The 20,132-nt window shown below is 45.8% G+C and overlaps 1 protein-coding gene across 1 annotated transcript; it reads left to right on the forward strand.

Moving 5' to 3' along the window:
- Nucleotides 1–3,890: 3,890 nt before the first annotated feature.
- AQP11 (aquaporin 11) lies at nucleotides 3,891–18,527 on the forward strand. The gene is made up of 4 exons (XM_042862592.1): nucleotides 3,891–4,214; nucleotides 4,295–4,951; nucleotides 10,804–10,920; nucleotides 16,588–18,527. Exons 2-4 carry the CDS (start codon nucleotides 4,357–4,359, stop codon nucleotides 16,656–16,658), a joined length of 783 nt encoding a protein of 260 aa, XP_042718526.1. The 5' UTR covers nucleotides 3,891–4,214; nucleotides 4,295–4,356; the 3' UTR covers nucleotides 16,659–18,527.
- Nucleotides 18,528–20,132: the final 1,605 nt, after the last annotated feature.

A 20,132-nucleotide genomic window follows, 5' to 3' on the forward strand; every position in this document is an offset into this window, starting at 1 on the left:
TTTCAGATGCTGATATTGCTCAGTATTTGTAGCCCAGTCGCTTTTTAAGCCTTGAGAATTAACTCCTTCCATTATTGCCTTTTAGAAGTGAGTCCCTGTCTCCTAAAGCTGCAGCTGCCACTTACAAAACAATCACTTTATTATACTGACCCTCTATTCGAATATAGCATTGCTTCATTTCTTCCAAAATCTTGGATATCACTGTTTTTTTCCCCTCTACTACCATTGTAGAGCACAGAAAGCCACCACTGCAAAAAGCAATTGCTTTTTCACAAAAGTGCTTCAGGACTTCTCAAAGACTTATCACAGTTGTTATGTCTCCAGCCTTGCCTCACATTTGTTGACGTCTGATCTTGTAGAAACAATAAAAGCCAAACATTAACCACTCCGCCACTTATCCCTTTCCCTTCTTTACATTATCACTGCTCAACTGTTGTGGAGATTTTTACCCCTGTGGTTTAAAACATCCCCATTTCTCAAAGCCAAATGATTACCTTGGAAGGTGATCCAAATACTTTTCTATCCAAACCTCTTAAGGTGAGATGTCTCAACAATCCTCCATTTCAGAAGACAAGAGTTTGTCATGGGATACCCTACACGAGAAACGATTCTGTATTTTGCAACATTGGCTTTTATGGCAGACTGACCTTCACCTAAAAGTAAGGGTTTGCTTTAGCTGCTTGGAAGCCACGTGTCTGTGTTCTGCTTTCCTGCAATAATTACATTGCGCAGATCTCGGTCAAAAGTGATTCCTGTGAGGTGTGGTGAGAGTCCATCTTTGGTGTCGCCTTGTGGTAAGAATACTGAATCATGAAAATACTCCACACCCAGCTCTCTTTGGAGGTCATCGTTTGAGTCGGAAGGAAGCCTCAAAGATCATCTGGTCCAACTCCCCTGCGGATGAACAGCGACATCTACAGTTAGATCAGGGTGCTCAGAGCCCGGTCCTGTCTGACTATGAATACCTCCAGGGAGGGGGCATACACCACTTTCTGAGCAAACAGTTCCAGTACCTCATCAATCTTATTGTAAAAAACCCTTTCCCTTATATCCAATCTAAATCTCCCCTCTTTTAATTTGAAACCATTTCCCCTTGTCCTATCACAACAGATCCTGTTAAAGAGTCTTCCTTCTTTCTTACAGCCGCCCTTCATATACTGAAAGGCTGCTATCAGGTCATCCCGCAGCCTTCTCTTTCCAGGTTGCACAGCCCCAGCTCTCTCAGCCTGTCCTCATAGGAGCTGCCATCCACCAGCACTCCCAGGTCATTTCCAGCAGAGCTGTGCTCCATCCTTACATCCCCCAGCTTGTACTGATACTAGGGGTTGCCTTGACCTAGATACAGACCTTATACTTGGCTTTGTTAAACCTCACAAGGTTCTCCTGATCCCACTGCTCTCCCTGTATGTCATCCCATCCCCCATACACGTCAACTGCACCACACAGCTTGGGGTCATCTGCAAACTTGAGGTCCATTTAAAGCACTTCTACTCTTTCCACACTGCAAAAAGGTCCTTGTCATTAAAAGCAAACAGCGTCTGACATTTGGGCATTTGAGTCCCTTTGGCTTCCAGGAGATCACACTAAAACCTTAAGAATACTTCTTCTAGGTACAAGAGCCCAAAAAAAGAAACTTCTGGGATTATTTTCTTCTCTTGTAAGGATGTAAGGACTAAATCTGAAGCGGAAACAAAGTAAATGAGTAATTCACAGAAGCTCAGCCTACACACCCCGCATAGAGCAGGAGCTGGCCTTGATGATCCCTATGGGTACCTCCCAACAGAATCACAGAATCACAGAATGGCCAGGGTTGGAAAGGACCTCAAGGGTCATGAATCTCCAACCCCCCTGCCACATGCAGGGCCACCAACCTCCACGTTAAATGCTAAACCAGGCTGCCCAGGGACCCATCCAACCTGGCCTTGAACACCTCCAAGGACGGGGCATCCAGAACCTCTCTGGCCAGCCTGTTCCAGTACCTCACCACTCTCTGAGTAAAGAACTTCCCCCTGATGTCCAACCTAAATCTCCCCTCCCTCAACTTAAAACCATTTCCCCTCGTCCTACATGTATCAACCCTTTCAAAGAGTTGATTCCCCTCCCCTCCGTAGGCTCCCTTTAAGTACTGAAAGGCTGTAATGAGCTCACCCACAGCCTTCTTTCCTCCAGGCTGAACAAGCCCAGATCCCTCAGCCTGTTCTCATAGGGGAGGTGCTCCAGTCCCCTGATCATCCTAGTGGCCCTCCTCTGGACCCTCTCCAACAGCTCCCTGTCTTTTTTGTACTGCGGGCTCCACACTTGGACGCAGTATTCCAGATGGGGCCTCACAAGAGCAGAGTAGAGGGGGACAATCACCTCCCTGTCCCTGCTGACCTCTCCTGATGGAGCCCAGGATCCCATTTGCCCTCTGAGCTGCAAGAGCTCACTGCTGGCTATATTAAGTTTTTCATCTATCAGGACCCCCAGGTCCTTCTCCACAGGGCTGCTTTCAAGGACCGCTCCTTCCAGCCTGTATGGATGCCTGGGATTCCTCCGGCCCAAGTGCAAAACTTTGCACTTTGCCGTGTTGAACCTCATTAGGTTCACCCGGTCCCACCTTTCTAGCCTCTCGAGGTCCCTCTGAATGGCATCCCTTCCTTCAACCGTGTTGACCGCACTGCTCAGCTTGGTGTCATCAGCAAACTTGCTGAGGGTGCACTCGATTCCTACATCGATGTCATTGATAAAGATGTTGAGGAGCACCGGTCCCAAGACAGAGCCCTGGGGGACGCCGCTCGTTACTGGCCTCCACCTGGACATGGAGCCATTGATGACTACCCTCTGTCTGCGGCCTTTCAACCAGTTTCTTATTCATTGAGTGGTCCACCCATCAAATCCACATCCCTCCAGTTTGGAGATGAGGATGTGGTGGAGGACCATGTCAAAGACCTTGCTCAAGTCCAGGTAAATGACATCGGTCACCTTTTCCTCATCCACCAGTGCCGTCACTCCATCATAGAAGGCCACCAGATTGGTCAAGCATGACCTTCCTCTGATGAAGCCGTGCTGTCACAGATGACACGCCCATCCCTCATGTGGTCAAGCATGTCATCCAGGATGATCTGTTCCATGATCCTCCCAGGCACAGAGGTGAGATTCAGCGGCCTGTAGTTCCCAGGGTCCTCCTTGCTCCCTTTCTTGTAAGTGGGAGTGATGTGACCCTTCCTCCGACTGGGACCTCCGGGACCTCACCTGACAGCCATGACTGTTCAAATATGGCGGAGAGCAGCTCGGCAACCACCTCGGCCAGCTCGTTCAGCACCCTGGGATGCATGCCTGGGACACACTATGATTCCATGATTCTTCTCAGCCACAAGACGCAGGCACACAGCCTAAAGGAGGAAATCTCAACTTCTCCAGGCCACCTGAGATCCTTCGGGGCCTCCCTGATAAAAAGATCTGGAGCATGAGGACAACAGCTATTTTTAGCGTTATTTCCATGGAGGATTGCCCCTGGCCTCCTCCCGGCACCCTGTCAGGACCGTCTTCCCCCACAGGCAGCACGGAGGCGGCGGGTCCAACCACACCTGCACCTCGCTGCCCTCAGGGAAACACTTCTCAAAGCCTTCTCTTGGGCTCGGTCCTCAACACCCTGTCAGCTTCCCCTCACACAACCCCCCCCCCTCCTTCACCCCGTGGACGCCAACTCGCTGCTTTATTCCACTATTACACGCTCCCGGCAGAGCAACGCCCGAAGTTGTGCAAGAGGGAGAGGCGGGCGCAGAGGCGTAAAGCCCCAGCGCTGCCACCGTTCTCACCGCTGCGCCAAAGGGCGGGAAAGCACCCTGCGCGCGCCCCCCCCACCACAAGCACCGGAGCTGACTTTGCGCATGCGCAAAACCGCCGGGGGCCGCGGCCGCCCCGCTGAGAGGAGGGCGGGCGGCGGTGAGCGCGGAGTGGGGTGTTTCCAGCCCTGCTGCGCGGTTATTCTCTGATTTATATACGGCTGCGAGAGGAATTGGCTTGTGGCTTCTTTTCTCGCGGGGGGGCTTTCTCTTGTGAGGCTGTCCTCGCCTCAGAGAGGGCACCCCTCTTCCCCCGCAGACTGAAGGGAGAGACGTTCCTGAGGGGAGAGCGGTCCTCCTTCCCACGCCGCTGTGGGACGGGGATCCCCGTGCCCGCTCCCGCCTCAGGCTGAGCCGAGCTGAGGGCAGAGACCTCGCAGCTGCAAGCAGGTGGGGAAAGAAGCCGCCTCCTACCTTGTAAGGCCAAGTGTTGCTATTTTCCCTCCCTCTTTCTTCCTTTCTCCCTGCAGGCAGTAAGGCTGGAGCGCAGCGAACTCCTTTTTCCAGTCACTCAGCGAGTGGGACTGTGGCCATGGCTGCGGGCGGCATCTGGACGTCGCTGGGGCTGATGGTGGCCATCGTGGCGGCCGTGGGGCTGTGCCGGAGTTTGGCTCTTCGCCGCCTGTACAAACACCCAGATCTTTGCTCATTGCTCCTGGAGCTGCTGAGCACCTTCCAGGTGTGCGCCTGCACCAACGAGCTCAGCCTGCTGGGTAACACGGAGCCCAGGCCTCACACCGCCCTCACCCTCACCTACGGCTTCACCGTCCTGCACGGCTTGACGCTGCCCGGCAGCACGTGCAACCCTTGTGGCACCCTGCAGCCCCTGTGGGGCGGACGGACCTCAGTCAGGGCGAAGGGACTGAAGATCGGAGCGCAGTTCGTCGCTGCTGTGTTGGCCAGGGTCTTTATGCACTTAATCTGGAGGCTGGAGATGGCGGAATCCCATTCGGGAGTGCTCACTCAGGGTTGTGGCAACCCCATGCAGACGACAGAGGTGCAGGCGTTCTGCATAGAGCTGCTGTTCTCTGTCGTTTTCCAGCTGACCATCCTGCAAGTGGAAAACATTAAGCCCAGCTACAGAGTCCACGCGGTTGCTCTCCTCATCACCATGCTGGTGTTTGCAGGTTAGTCCTTTTTTCACTGTTATTGCAGTCAGGAAATTTAAATATCACAGGATCAAAGGGGTTGAAGATCATTTAGTCCAACTCTCCTATTAAAGCAGGAAAGCAAGACGTGAAATTTGTTTTCTTCAATTAGGAAAAAAGAAACATCATGGAAATGGACTTAGGGGTGCTGGTGGGTGGCAACTGGACATGAGCCAGTACTGTGTCCTCACAGCCCAGAAAGCCAGCCAGTATCCAAAGCATTGTGGCCAGAGGGTGAGGGGGTGATCCTGCCCCTGTACTCTGCACTGATGTGGCCCCACGTGGAATACTGCATCCAAATGTGGAGTCCTCAGTACAGGAGACACATGGAGCTGTTGGAGAGCATCCAGAGAAGGGCCACGAAAATGATGAGGACAGGCTAAGAGAGCTGGGGCTGTGCAGCCAGGAGAAGAGGAGGCTGGGAGGTGACCTGATATGAAGGGGGGGTTGTAAGAAAGAAGGGGACAGAGCAGGTCTGTGGTGATAAGGCAAAGGGAAATGACTTCAAACTAAAAGAGGGGATATTTAGATTGGATATGAGGAAAAGGTTTTGTTATGATAGGAGTTGTGAAGCACTGGCACAGGTTACCCAGAGAGGTGGCTTATGCCCCCTTCTTGGAGACATTCAAGGTCAGGCTGGAAAGGGCTTTGAGCTGTACTTGTCCCTCCTGACCACTGCAGGGGAGTTGGACTAGATAACCTTTACTGATCTCTTCCAGCTCAAACTGTGATTCTATGAAATGGTCCTAGAAATTCTGAATTCATTTGGAGTTTATATTTAAAGTTTGGTTAGCTCCTGTGGTGTGTGTTAAGGATGAAATGAGTTGTGCGTGCAAAACATGTAATCTGCAAGTGCTCTGTGAAGCTCTTAACCCTTCTTAAAATATTTCAGTGAAGGTTTGTTTCATAACTTGACATTATACAGTCTGAGGATTCCATGTGTACCACACTGCTCAGATTTTGAAGAGGCATTGCAGGACAGCAGCAGTCTGGATCAGGGAAAGATGCTGAGCGTGCAGGCCTGCAGAAGAGAGGTTCTGCATTAAAATAATGCATAATTCATATCAGTGCAGTGGTTAACTGTTAAAAAATATTAGAAGCAGGAATGGTTATTTGTAGAATGTGTGCACAATTCAAAGTTGCAAAAAAAAAAAAAAAGTTTGTTGCCTGTAGTATCACAGCACCTACAAATCTCATGTCCTTGCAATGCTCTCTGTGTCCCTGTCCTTACTTTTGCCTCTGCGTCACCTCCCAGAGCTGGGATTGTCCCTTGCACTGCAGATCAGGGCAAGGAACTCCTGTGAAGTCAGTGGGATTCTTTGTGTTCTCCCCAGTGAGGTGTCAGAATTGTGTCACTGGTCACTTGGGACTGCATTACAGGGAGATTCAGGGAAGGAGATGCTGTGCTTTGGGGCATGGGGGGATGAGACAGAGGTGGTTATGGAGTTCCTCATGCCATCTTTGGCTACAGCCTCCACAGAGGAAGTCATAGAATCACAGAATCGTTGGGTTGGAGGAGACTTCAAAGCCCACACAGTTTCACCTCTTGCCATGGGCTGCTTGCCCCCAGAAGTTCAGACTGCCCAGGACCCATCCAGCCTGGCCTTTGGCACCTCCAGAGATGGGGCACCCACAGCTCTCTGGGCAGCAGTGCCAGGGCCTCACTGCCCTCTGAGTAAAGAATTCCCACCTTAAATCTAACCTAATTTCTCCACTTTTAGCTTAAAGCCATTCCCCCTTTGTCCTGTCACTATCAGACCATGTAAAAAATGAGTCCACCTCCTGCTAATAGGCTCCCTTCTAGCATTGGCGGGCTGCAATAAAGTCTCTCTTGCCTTTTCTTCTGCAGGCTGAACCCCCTCTGCTCTTTCAGTCTTTCTTCATAGGACAGGTGCTCCAGCCCTTTGAGCATCTTCATGGCCCTCTGTTGATGCAGCCCAGGGAACTGATGGCTTTTAGGCTGCAGGCACGCACTGCTGGCTCGTGTCCATCCAGCAGGACCCCCAAGTCACCTAGAAAGTGAGCCATCTACGAGAGGAGATCACTGCCTTACCTACAGATGTCTGCAGTGTTGCTGACTTCTTTGCCCAAAGGTTGAACCAATACAATAAGATAAAAAGCACACTCAAATTTTCAGATGTAATCATGAGGGGGGAAAAAAAAAAAAAAGGAAGCCTTGCTCATTATGCTTAGCTCAAGTGAGGTAATATCTGAAAGATTAAAACCCTGTGGAGAATTTCATTAATTAGCAACTTGAACTACTTTCTAAACTTAGTATTTGAATGTAGAAGCAAAGTGTAACTGCGTGTTATCACACTAAGAACAGTCCTGAAATGGTAGGTGAAAGTGGAGCCAAGGGTTTTGCTACCTCTTCTCCAGGCACAGAAAGCTGGATTCCTGATTCTTAACATTCCTTTGCTGCTGAGCAAATATTCTTGTAAAATAATACGTGCCACACAGCTTTCTCTTAGCTAGCTCATACAAAGTCTTCATGCCCAGTGTTGTGGGACAGGCTGGCTTCCTCTCTTGTTTCTTGCAGAAGGCTGATTATCCAGTGCAGTCCATCTGCAGAGATTGATTTCTAGGAAATACCAGATCTGCTGTGCCCTGGATGTTTTCCTTCCCACTATTTTAAAATCTATGAAGGCTGCTGTAAAGAAAACAGTTCTTGTTCACTGCTCCAGGCTTCCCAGGGTTTGTGTTCTTTGCCATGCACTCAGGTTCAAAGGGGAACTGATAGGTGGCATCCTCCCCCTGCTGTGCTCTCCCAAACTGTGAGTTGAAGCCTCTTGAAGCAATGGAGGGCTTAAACCCCAGTGTTCCTACTGCTGAGGTATTGCAGGCAGCGTGGGAGCCCGCTCGTGTGTATTTCTATGATGAAGTGAGAAGCTTGCACTGTAGCAGACCTTTTCAGTGGAAGGTTGGCCAGGTACACACAGGGCTCCTGACAGGTTCTCAGACCGTTCCTCCAGCCCCTTTCCCTCTGCTCACATACACACATAGATTCCCCTGGGCACCTGCTGTCCTGCACTTCAGAAGGCTGCTGATGGCACACCAAGCAGCAGCGATAGCACCTGGGAGACATCCACAACCTGCGTGGTGCATTCAGTGTCAGTGTGCAGCTCTGCGTGGCCCCAGCCACCATCTGTCCACCTCCTCTCTCCTGCATGATGTGCTAAGTATGCTGTGCTTCATTACAGCTTGCAGGTGCTGCTTTTTCCCTTTTCCAGGTTAGAAATAGCACACCATTTCTATGTATTTCTGTGCCAAATATGGGGCTTCATGCTTTGCATCGACAGCTGCTGACTCCACAGGATGATTGTGTTCACCCCAGATTGATTCCCCAGCTCTGCTAAGGAAATATTTCCTTTCCCCAGTTGGAGGAGCAGTGCTTTGAATGAATGAGCACCTAGAAAACGAGGCCTGCAGCAGGCCAGCCTCTGGTACCCATGCTTTGAAGGACAAATTCTTAGCTGGGCTGGATTGTTAGGAAATCTGTGCCTCTCCATTAACTGTGCATAAAGAAGTGGAGTACTTCTTTAAGAGAAATGGCTCTTTCTTGCTCACTCAGCACCAAAAGGTTAGGCAGCCAGCGCTGATTTAGGCAACCTGGTTCCAACATCATTTTCCCTACAAAAAGCATCAGTTAATTTAGAATATTGTATGAATGATGATCCACCAAGACTTAGAATCATAGAATCATAGAATCACCAAGGTTGGAAAAGACCTAAAAGATCACCCAGTCCAACCGTTCACCTATTCCCAATAGCTCCTACTAAACCATGTCCCTCAACACAACATCCAGTCTTTCCTTGAACACCCCCAGGCTTGGTGACTCCACCACCTCCCTGGGCATCCATTCCAGTGCCTGACCACCCTTTCTGAAAAGTAATACTTCCTCGTGTCCAGCCTGAATCTCCCCTGCCGTAGCTTGAAACCATTCCCTCTGCTCCTATCACTGATGACACGAGAGAAGAGGCCGACCCCCAGCTCACTACAACCTCCCTTCAGGAAGTTATAGAGAGCAATGAGGTCTCCCCTGAGCCTCCTCTTCTCCAGGCTGAACATTCCCAGCTCCTTCAGCCTCTCCTCATAACTTCTGTTGGAAAGATGCAGTGGTTTAGTTGGGACCTCTGAAAGGTGAATTAAACTTAGGGGAAAAAAACCTCCATGCTCATGGTTTCTTTTTATACTGATTGTGCCCTGAGGACGTGTACACTGCAGTCAGGCATGAATAAGAAATGTTACAAAATGCATCTCATGCGTATTGTATCACATTTCCATGCATGATTTATCTTCTACTGTGGGTCTAAAAGCTGTGTGGATGACTGCTGTCTGAAAAGGGACTGTAAGAAGGAATATCTCTGCCTCTATGTCAGCTTTGATTTGGATGAAGTGTTAAAGCATAGCCATATTCTTATGGCTTATACCCATCTAAATGATAAACATGAAGGGCTTCAGAACATGAAAATGTCTTTTTTTTTTCACAAGGGACTGAGTTAAATTGGTGGAAATAAGTGTTTGTATGTCACTGGGTACACGTGTAAGTTACTTTAAGCATATCATGCAACTTAATCCAACAAATAACATCAGATTCTACAGTAAGTATTTTGAAAACTGCCAACTCTCCCTTTAGATTTCTATTCTCAGTTCAAAATATTTGGATTGCTTTTTGTTATTTTTTTACATTTTGTCTTGCACTGACGTAGTTTTCAACACAGTACACATCAGACCAAAACAAACCCTCTGATGCTGCAAATAGGAAGGTTTGTTTTTTTTTTACTAAATAGGAGAAAGAGAAGATGATGCCTTTGAATATAAAAGAATGACTCAGAAGCTAAGGATGCAGGCCACACACAGATTGGTAAAGGACATAGAATCACAGAATGGCCTGGGTTGCAAAGGAGCACAGCGCTCATCCAGTTCCAACCCCCTGCTATGTGCAGGGTCACCAGCCACCAGCCCAGGCTGCCCAGAGCCACATCCAGCCTGGCCTTGAATGCCTGCAGGGATGGGGCATCCACAACCTCCTTGGGCAACCTGTTCCAGTGCCTCACCACCCTCTGGGGGAAAAACTTCCTCCTAATATCTAACCTAATATCTGGGTATTTACTTGGAGAAAATATTTCATGACTGAAAGACAAACCCCCCCTTTTTGAGTTCTGTTCTTAATTTACAGGCAGTATTACAATGAAGGCAGAATGGTCTGAAATTGCTGAGGTGCATCTGCATCTCATGTCCTGAGGTTGAAGTAACACGCATTGACATTTTCAAGTGACAAATGTTCAAGTGATGTTTTCAGTTCTAGATTTCATCCTAAAACCTTTCTGTACTGTAATAAAGGCCAGAGAAACACTGGGGAGCGCGTGGAGAAAGAGAACAGCAAAGAGCTTAGTGAAACTTTCCTGACAGATGAGGATTACAGCAACACAGTGTTTGTACACGGAGCAGTGTGAAAGCTCACACTGGTTAATTGGCCTAGGACAATCAAGAATAAGGTTAAAGAAACTAAATAGAAACCACGATGTACATAGACACAGTGACTGCTGTGTAGGATTGATAATACAGATGTGGGGCAGTTAGTAAGAAAACAGAGGCAACTTCATTTACATCTGAAGACAGAGAAGGAAAGATGCTTCACTTCCTGCATCGGTTAAACAAATACAGTAAAAAACTGCAGAAGAGTTCATCTGCTCAGATGGTTTCTGCTAATGTATTTCACTGCAAGGTATGCATTTCTTGTAGTGTTGTGCACATGTGTTTCTGTATTTCATTTAGAATGAACATTAAGAAAGATTGTTTGACTTCATGTTGTTCCTGTTTCGTTTCAGGTGGAAATCTTACAGGAGCAATATTTAACCCAGCGTTGGCTTTTTCATTACATCCACATTGTTTCTATGACAGATTTCTTACTTATTCACTGGTATATTGGATAGCCCCATGCTTAGGTAAGTTCATAATACTTCATGTATTTAAGAAAGTGTTACTCAGTATGTGATTGAAAAGAGTACTAAAAAGGAGAAGAGGCAACCTGAAAGTAATTCTTAGCCTGAAAAAGCTCAAGACAGACAAACTGCTTAGCATTCAGTTTTTGTCTTACTTTGTACGCAAGAGGATGATTAAATTAAAGATAAATCATATTAGGGCAATATGCTATCTCAATTATCATCATCAAATGTCAAATCTTTTTCATCTCCATCCTGTCAAAGCTTTACATTTCCCACTTTGTCTTTCTCCCAGTCACTGTTAGAAACACTCTGTTCTTAGTTCAAGAATAAGGAATACCCACGAGTCACTGGAGCTTTGCTAACTTACATTCTGATTCATCTGGTGCAGATGAAAATGCTTCATGCTGTTGATTGTTTACAGTTTCTCCCTCCAAATCTTGAGCTTAGAGAGTATATAAAGAGGCATTCAGCCAATCCCAAGTCCTTTTGTGACTGTTGATCCTATTAGAAGGGGCTATTGTGGTACTGAAAACAAGGTGAGTAGTAAAACATGGACAGAGAACATTGCAAAAGGCTTCAGTTGTAACAAATAACATGCACAGAGAGGGGGAAAAAAGTTATTTTGAGGTGACTTTCAAAAATGGAGAAAGAATATTTGAATGAAGTCTTAACTAAAATGCGGGGTTTTTTTAAAGTTTTTAAAAATTACACATCCAAACAGGATAACTGCACAACAGAATAAGCTTGACAACAGCTGTTCTAGTTAATACAGCTAAGGGAATGTCCTAGGCAAAGCTGGTGAGCACCACCTGGTTCCTGGCAGAAGATGCACGAGAGCAGCTTAACATTAGCAACACGCAGAGAACACATACAGAAAATGTCAGATACTGTCTCCAGTTTATCAGGAGAAGGAACTCCAGACCAAGTAGCTGTAAGGATGGGGGACAAAGCACTTGTTGTGAAGTGTCACTACTGCAGTAGAAGAGTTTGGTGCAGTTGTCAGGCCTGTGGATTATCTGAAGAGCACGGCAGTCTCTCAGCAGTCATATCATAGAATCATGGAATAGCCTGGGTTGAAAAGAACCACAATGATCATCTAGTTTCAATCCCCCTGCTACGTGCAGGGTTACCAACCACCAGATCAGGTATAAAACATGGATATTCATGGGTACATAGGCCTTATTTTACAAACCAAGAATGTCAAGGTGCCTGAGGTGGAAGCGTATAGATCTTTTTCAAAACTGAATTAATACTTGAGTGCAAATCTATAACTCTAGCATGAAATGTGAGATGTGAGGCATTTCACCTAACTTGAAATAACATTTTACTGGCACTTATTGAAAATAAGTAAATAATATAAATAATTCTTCCAGAACTGGGCTAAATGATAAGGTGATTAGGAAGGTACCTGTTAGGACAAGAAAATTCTTATTGAAAGGATTTCTACTACAAATCGCTCAAGAAGATAATGATGAGAGAAGGAATATTTTATATGTAGTTGCAAGGACTGCTTTCAGAGTCCACATGTCTGTGGATAATCCCAGACTTCCTAGACACCCCCAGAGCCATCATTATCTGCTCATCTGAGGTCTCACTTTTCTCAGTATCGGCATCTTAGATGGTGGAATTATTTTGTTGCTCAGAAAATTCCGTTAGGACACTGCTGGGGGGTTTTGTGATGTGCCTCAATAATCAGCACGTGCAGAAACACAGAGTAGTGTGCCATGGAACTTCCAACTGCCTGTGCCAAGTATAGCATCTCATTTATGAGTGTAGCAAATGCAGTGATGACCAGAGAGACCAGTCAGTGTCTGATGGATACCCAGAGCTACCAGCAAGCCAGTTCTGAACTTTTCATAGAAAGTAAACTTGGAACAAGAGGAAGATTATCACCTTCACAAGAAGAGCAGGAAATTGAAGTTTTCTAGTAGGATAAGCAAATCAACTGGTGTCATAAGAGTCTTCAGTGCATATTATCTTAGAGTTATGAATTAAGAACTCATTTTTCAAGGCGTTTTCACTGAAGTTTCAGTGAAGGTGATTCTTCAGTAGCATTAAAGCAGCCAACAGTTGTAGTGAATATAGATGTCAGCAAAATATTTACAACTTGAATAGGTACCATGAATGTAAAAGCTCTGGTGGAACAAAAGCAGTTGCTGTTTCACTGCCAGTGTAGTTCATGCCAGTTGTCCAGGCATGATTGCAGCATTAATGATGGTTGTGACTGAGTTAATGCTTCTCTTTCAGTATCAGGGAGATGGCAGGAAGAGCTGGTAGCAAGATATTGGGCATGAGAGCAATGAAATAAGGCTCTGCCCTGCTAGATTTCTAACACTGTAAGAGAAATGGTCACTGATCCTCATTTGGATTGGTTTTACCCGAAAGATTACTGCTGTTCTTTAAAAGAAAATGATTTCTTCAACATCAGATTAGAAAATAAATGCCACGAAAGTCACACTGGAGTAGATGTAAATGGAAGAGGTAAGCAAAGGTACAGGTAAAATTTTCATCTTTCTGCTGAGAGGATATTTGAGCTTCCAGCAGGTTCAGGACACTTACACGTGAAATTTAAGTGAGAAAACAAGAATTTCAAGTCCATTTGCAGTGATACTTTTAGCACTCAGGGACACCAGTGACTCGGTGGGGTAGCACAGCTGGAGCACGTTTCAGTGTATTCCAGAAATGTTCAGATGCTGTACTGAGGGCCATGGTTTAGTGGGGAAATATTGGTGGTGTGGGGACAGATGGACAGAATGATCTTGGAGGTCTTTTCCAACCTTGGTAATTGTGTGATTCATGGGGCAGGGAAAGGAAGGAGGGAACTGTGCTCTGTGCTAACAAGTTCCTTGACCACAGGAAAAGAACTTCAGTGCAACACCAGGGATGTGCCTGTCTGAGAGCTGCTGGATCTAGACTGGAGGGCAAGCAAGATTGGGATATCTTGGTGGAGGACTGTTGTAGACCATCTGGACAAGCATAGGTAGCAAAGGAGGCTTTCAGCAAACAAGTAGCAGAAGTCTCCTCCCTGATTCCTGTACTCCCAGAAGTTTTCAGCTATGGAGGCATCACCTGAGAGAGCAAAACTCATGCATTTGAGTGAGTGCAATCCAGGAGGTGCCTAGAAAACTCATTTGAAGTTTTAATTCAAAAACACATGGGTCAGTGAGTGATTTTTGCTCACAAATTGAGAAGAGCTGGTGGTGAATGTGGCAGTGTGGGCTGAAGTCCTCGCAAGAGTTCAGGGTTCAGAAGACTGGAAAGGTAAACAGCAGAGCAGTTTGGACTTCAGAACCAAATTGTGCTTAGATAGGGAATTGCGAGGTAGAATTCCCTGGGAAGCTGCCACAAAGGAAGAAGTTCCATGAAAAGGTGTTTTTTTTTTTTCCAAAAAGCTTACTGAGAGCTTAGTAACATTCTGACTTGCAGGAAAAATCCATCAGACAGCCTGAACATTTTGATGAAAAGCCTTTCCCTGTTGACAAGAAGTCTCACCATAAGCAAAGGAGAGCAGATAAGGTATAGAAACAGGGATAGGCAGCAAATGAAGCATACACAAACTTTGGAACAGAATCAGGAAGGTCAAAGCTCAACTGAAATATGACTTTGCTGGAACTAAGATACAGCACAGATTTATCAAGGGCACAAATGTTTATTCTATCTGCAGGTAACACAAACTACACGATTTGGAGAAGTGGGATATTGCTACCTCCTTCTATTCAAATTGAGGCCCTGGAACATGTTCAAAGGAGGGCAACAAAGCTGGTGAGGGGTCTGGAACTGATGAGGAGAGGCTGAAGGAGCTGGGAATGTTCAGCCTGGAGAAGAGGAGGCTCAGAGGAGACCTCATTGCTCTCTATAACTTCCTGAAGGGAGGTTGTAGTGAGCTGGGGGTCGGCCTCTGCTCTCGTGTCATCAGTGATAGGACCAGAGGGAATGGCTTCAAGCTACGGCAGGGGAGATTCAGGCTGGACATGAGGAAGTATTACTTTTCAGAAAGGGTGGTCAGGCACTGGAATGGATGCCCAGGGAGGTGGTGGAGTCACCGAGCCTGGGGGTGTTCAAGGAAAGACTGGATGTTGTGTTGAGGGACGTGGTTCAGTGGGAGCTGTTGGGAATGGGTGAACGGTTGGACTGGATGAGCTTTTAGGTCTTTTCCAACCTTGGTGATTCTATGATTCTATGAAATGTAGAACATGTCTGAGCTGAAATCCCCTAATTCAGAATAGATTCCATGAAAGACAAGGAAAACAACGAAGGGCCTGGAGTAGCTGGTCACCAAGGGGATGCTGAGGAAACTGGTCTTACTTAGTCTGACTAAGATGAAGTGAAGAGCTGATTAATAGCTGTCAACAATTGTTTGAGGAGTAGTCACAAAGATGACAGATTAAATCTTCTCAGTATTGGCAGGCAGTTGTGGCTTGGGAGATTCGGACACTGAAAAAGCCTTCAGGAGGAGTGCAGCAACATTAAAACAACCTTGGAGTTTTTCTGAACAAAGCCACGCTGACCCAACGCAGCCTAGACAACAACCCTGCACTCAGTGGGAGGTTACCAGGCAGCATTTCTAAGAAAAATAAAATAGAAGCTGTGGGTGAGGAATACTCTCCTTCAGAACCATCCTTTCTGAAGCAGAACATATTTTGTCAAGAGAGCTAGAAAGTAGTCAGTCTACTTTTCTGCACTTAGGTGCCTTTCTTATGAAGAACTGAAGTTCTCACTTTCACCAGCTTTCAGCTTCAGAATAAACCCTACATTGTGACCTTAAAAAGCAAGCCAGTCAACTCACCTTATCCTGTGTCCACACGTAGTGCCCACTGACTCAGCCTTCACCTGTCTGCTGAGATTGGGGCATTTGTATATTTGTATATCCTTGTCTGTCCTTATTGACCTGGAAAGGGGTCGTGTACACTTTGATTTCACTTGGTCAAACTGTTCCATCTTTGGTTTATCATCCCAAGAAACACTGCTCTATCAGCTCCTCAGGATCGCTGGTGTGGCTGATTGAAGCTTTCTTTGCAAACAAGTTTGTGTTTGCAGAAACTGTTGACTATCTTTAGCACTTTCAGCTGAGAATTCCATTCTGCAGCAACCCTTATTTTATGTTGGATGCTCAGATACTACTTTGTCCAGTGGACGGCCACAAAGATGGTGAGGGGCCTGGAGCATCTCTCCTATGGAGAAAGACTGAGTGAAGGGTCTGTTCAGCCTTGAGAAAAGAAGACTGAGAGGAGACCTGATCCAGGTCTATAAATATCTAAGGTGTGGGGGGCAGAATGGCGAGGCCGGACTCTTTTCAGTGGTGAGTGGAGACAGGACAAGGGGAAACAGCCAGAAACTGCAGCATAGGAAGTTCTGCACAAATGTGCACAAGAACTTCTTTACAGTGAGGTGACGGAGCACTGGAACAGGCTGCCCAGGGAGGTGGTGGAGTCTCCTTCTCTGGAGATGTTCAAGACCTGCCTGGATGCCGACCTGTGCGACCTGCTGTAGGGAACCTGCTTTGGCAGGGGGGTTGGACTCGATGATCTCTGGAGGTCCCTTCCAACCCCTACAATTCTGTGATTAACATAATGCTTATTTTCAGCAGCAGCTGAAAAAACTGTGAAGAACTACGTCATCCTCAAAATGCATTTAAAGAAATGCTGGTTTTGTATTTTGTCTTTCCAGGTACAGTACTTGTGGCTTTTGTATGGAAATCCTTTCTTGGACATCAGAAGACATTAAAATCTGAATTATAGTAGAACTGCATTGAAAGAAGTATTTTCAAACAAGTTAACTTGCAGCCACCTCCAAATGAAATGAGGCTTTCAGAAAAAGCATTGACATCGACTTCCACACCTCCTTTCAATTGTATTTTCAGATTTCATGTATTGAAATTTCACTTACAGCTTTGTGTTCAAAACCTTCCTTTGTAACACTAGATCAGAGAATATCTACCAGCATTTCTGTTAAGCCATATGAATGCAAAAGACTGTTAGAACACTGAAACTTTGTCACTTTAGCCATAAGTGCCATTTGCTGACCTGAATTACAGTGGCACATAAAACTTAAGTTTAGATAAATTCCAGACCTTTTGGGGTTTGATTTTATTGGATTTCTTCGTGTAGACAGCAGCTGCAGAAACAAAACTGAAGATTTCCCTCTGTAGCGACCTCAGCAATCCCTTTCAAGCCACATACAAACCTCCGAGAGGAAAACAGGTTGATTTGTTTTCTGATCCCTGGAAGAACTGACACAGCTGTATTCTAGAGGTGACCCACAGCAAAAGTACAAACCTGTAGGACCAGCAGTGTTTTAATAGTGAAGTGCAGGTAAGTAACCCTCCCCTTCCTTCCAGGAAGGTTTTGCCCCACCCTGTCTCACTGCAGTCTATTGAATGTTTACCTTGATTGGGAAGAGCAATAATAATGCAGCAAGTTCTGTAGTCACACAGCTAAAAGCTCATTTTAAGTATAAAAAAAAGTACTTTATCCCAGATAGTCTTTTGCACAGACAGAAACAGATACAATGCATAGGGCTGAATCACATGGAATTTGATGCATCCTTGATGTTATGCAACCCTGACCAGCTGTTCTTGAAATAAATGTATTTGCAATATAGTAAGGTAATAAAAGGACTAAAACCAGGAAAGCTGACTGCTGAACTGGGCAAACACATCCTTTGTAGCTGAAGAACACCAGTAGTACCAGCCTTCAAGCTCTCTTCCAGTGTGAAGCTTCTTCTGGATGTTTCGTTTTTGTAAGCAACACATCAAAACACATTTCAGATGTAAGATCAAGTAGTTCTGAGAGGCAAGATGGTCAACAAGTTGTACAAAGATTCCAGTTCCAGGCTCCTCTGCTCTCTGTTTTAGGGATTTTTTTTTCAGGCTTTGAATATGGTGAACAAAGGGAAGCAGATGAGGTATTTGCACTGCAATTGTGAACCAAGTCTCCAGCAGCTGCTGCTGTCAGGTATCTTTTTTGCAAGAGTTTGAGTAGTTTCATTTCATACTTCTTGCAATAACGTTTTTCCTGGATTTCCCAAGGTTCATACAGATTATATTACAAAATTAACTATATGGACATTGATGATCAACTATATGGACCCTCTGTTCTTTCATTTAAGAGCAATAGAAGGAAGAAATGCCTGCTAAATACAGCAAAATGGCATTGAACTGTGGAGTTGTCTTTCAGAGCTCTTTACCACTGCTTACTAAAGGAAACTTCTCTTGGCAAGAAGCTGTACAGCAAACAGCCCACCCCAGGCTGAGCCTGCTGACACTCCATCTTTCAGCCATTCTTACATTCATCCATTTCTTTACAACAACCACAAAGGGCTGCTAGAACAGAACCAAACCAATGCACATTACCTTTAATTGAAAACCACTTACTGCTTCTAAAGCAGACGTTGGTAGGCTGCTACCTATCGCTTTCTTGCTTTACTGTTTATCCCTTTTACCTACTTCAAGATGATCCATACTTTACACGTTTTGTTTCTCCGCACTGGGTTTGCCTTCACTGTTGTACTTCAGCCCAGTTTGTAGCTTCATTTCTTAAGGAAATGAGCCTTACACCATGAATTCATCTGCATGTCTCCTTTGAGCCCATAAGGCCCATGGGATAAAGCTCTCAGAAGTAAACTCCAAGGAGTATAAAAGTTAAGTGAGAAGGAAAGAGAAAGCACTGATACAGACTCAGAGGAAGCCAAATTCTATCAGATTAGAGTCCCTACTACCACACCATTTTTGAAGGCCTGCAGTCAAAGTCCATCTGTACATCTATTATTCTGGCATAGCTTATAGTTTAAAACAAAATAAATTTTGTATAAATCTGGGCACTGGAATATTTTAAGTCATATATATAAGTAATGCATATCTACTCCTGTATATGAAGGTGCCAGTAAGGCAGTGTGATTAGTAGAACCCAGGTAGGGCCTGCGTGTACCTTATGTAACCTTTTTACTTCAACCACAATGATTGTTGGACTTGATGATCTTTAAGGTCTTTTCCAACCTGTGTAATTCTGTTCTATGATTTAATCCCAGAGCTAAGCTGATGTTGGTCTCTGTCTCAGTCAACAGTTTTTCTTCTCTAAACGTCAGTCAGACAGCTGCTTGGCCTCACTGGTCCAGTGCACTTAGCTCATCACTGGGAGGCTCAGCAAAGAACAAAATATTAAGTGTTAGCTGCACAGAACTTTCATTTCCCTGTCAGGTCAGAGTAGAACAGTAGAAAGTGGTAGATGGTATTTCTGCTGCTTCTGTGGATCCCATCCACTGTTGTAACCCAAAGTACAGAGTACAGGTTGCATGCAACAGTGCTGATGACTTTAAAGCTCTGCCACTCCACGCTGGCTCTACAGGATTGTGACTGTTTACTTTGTCCTCAGACAACTTATCTGGACTGTGCAGTCCGAAGTGATGAACTGCTCACTGCCAGAAGTTCAAGGTATTCCTTCAGTGCTGGAACACACTACAAAGTATTAAAGTCTGCAGAACGTTTGTTCCTCCACATTAAAAGCAGGAATATCTGCAGAAGAATCATACAATGGCTTGGACTGGAAGGGACCTCAAGGATTAAGCTCCAACCCCTCTGCCACAGGAAGGACCCCCAGTCTCCACATTTAATACTAGACCAGGCTGGCCAGGGCCCCATCCAACCTGGCCTTGAACACCTCCAGGGATGGATGGGGCATCCACAACAGAATCACAGAATCGTAGGGGTTGGAAGGGACCTCCAGAGATCATCGAGTCCAACCCCCCTGTCAAAGCAGGTTCCCTACAGCAGGTCACACAAGTAGGTGCCCAGGTGGGTCTTGAATATCTCCAGAGAAGGAGACTCCACTGCCTCTCTGGGCAGCTGTTCCAGCACCTCACCACTCTCCTACTGAAGAGCTTCCCCCTGACATCCAACCTAAATCTTCCCTCCTTCAACTTAAAACCATTCCCCATCGTCCTGAGCATGTTTATAAACAGCAATGTGCCAACACCCACATTATACCAGTCCACATGCAGGCTGTGCAATGTAGAAATGTAAGAATATCCATAATTCCAAGTATTAGCTTATAGATTTTCTGCGTGTTCACTGTGCTCTGAATTTCAAAACTGACCACGGAGTTTCACGAAGAACGTCTTGTTGCCTGACATGCTGAATACTTGTTAGTCAGCAACAGAGCTCACTTTTTAACTATCTCAAATTGAAGTAATCAGCAAATATTCAGACTGGTTCTCGT

This window comes from Lagopus leucura, unplaced genomic scaffold (genome assembly GCF_019238085.1).
Source record: "Lagopus leucura isolate 7727_CA_CO unplaced genomic scaffold, USGS_WTPT01 Super-Scaffold_702, whole genome shotgun sequence".
Taxonomy (NCBI): Eukaryota; Metazoa; Chordata; class Aves; order Galliformes; family Phasianidae; genus Lagopus; species Lagopus leucura.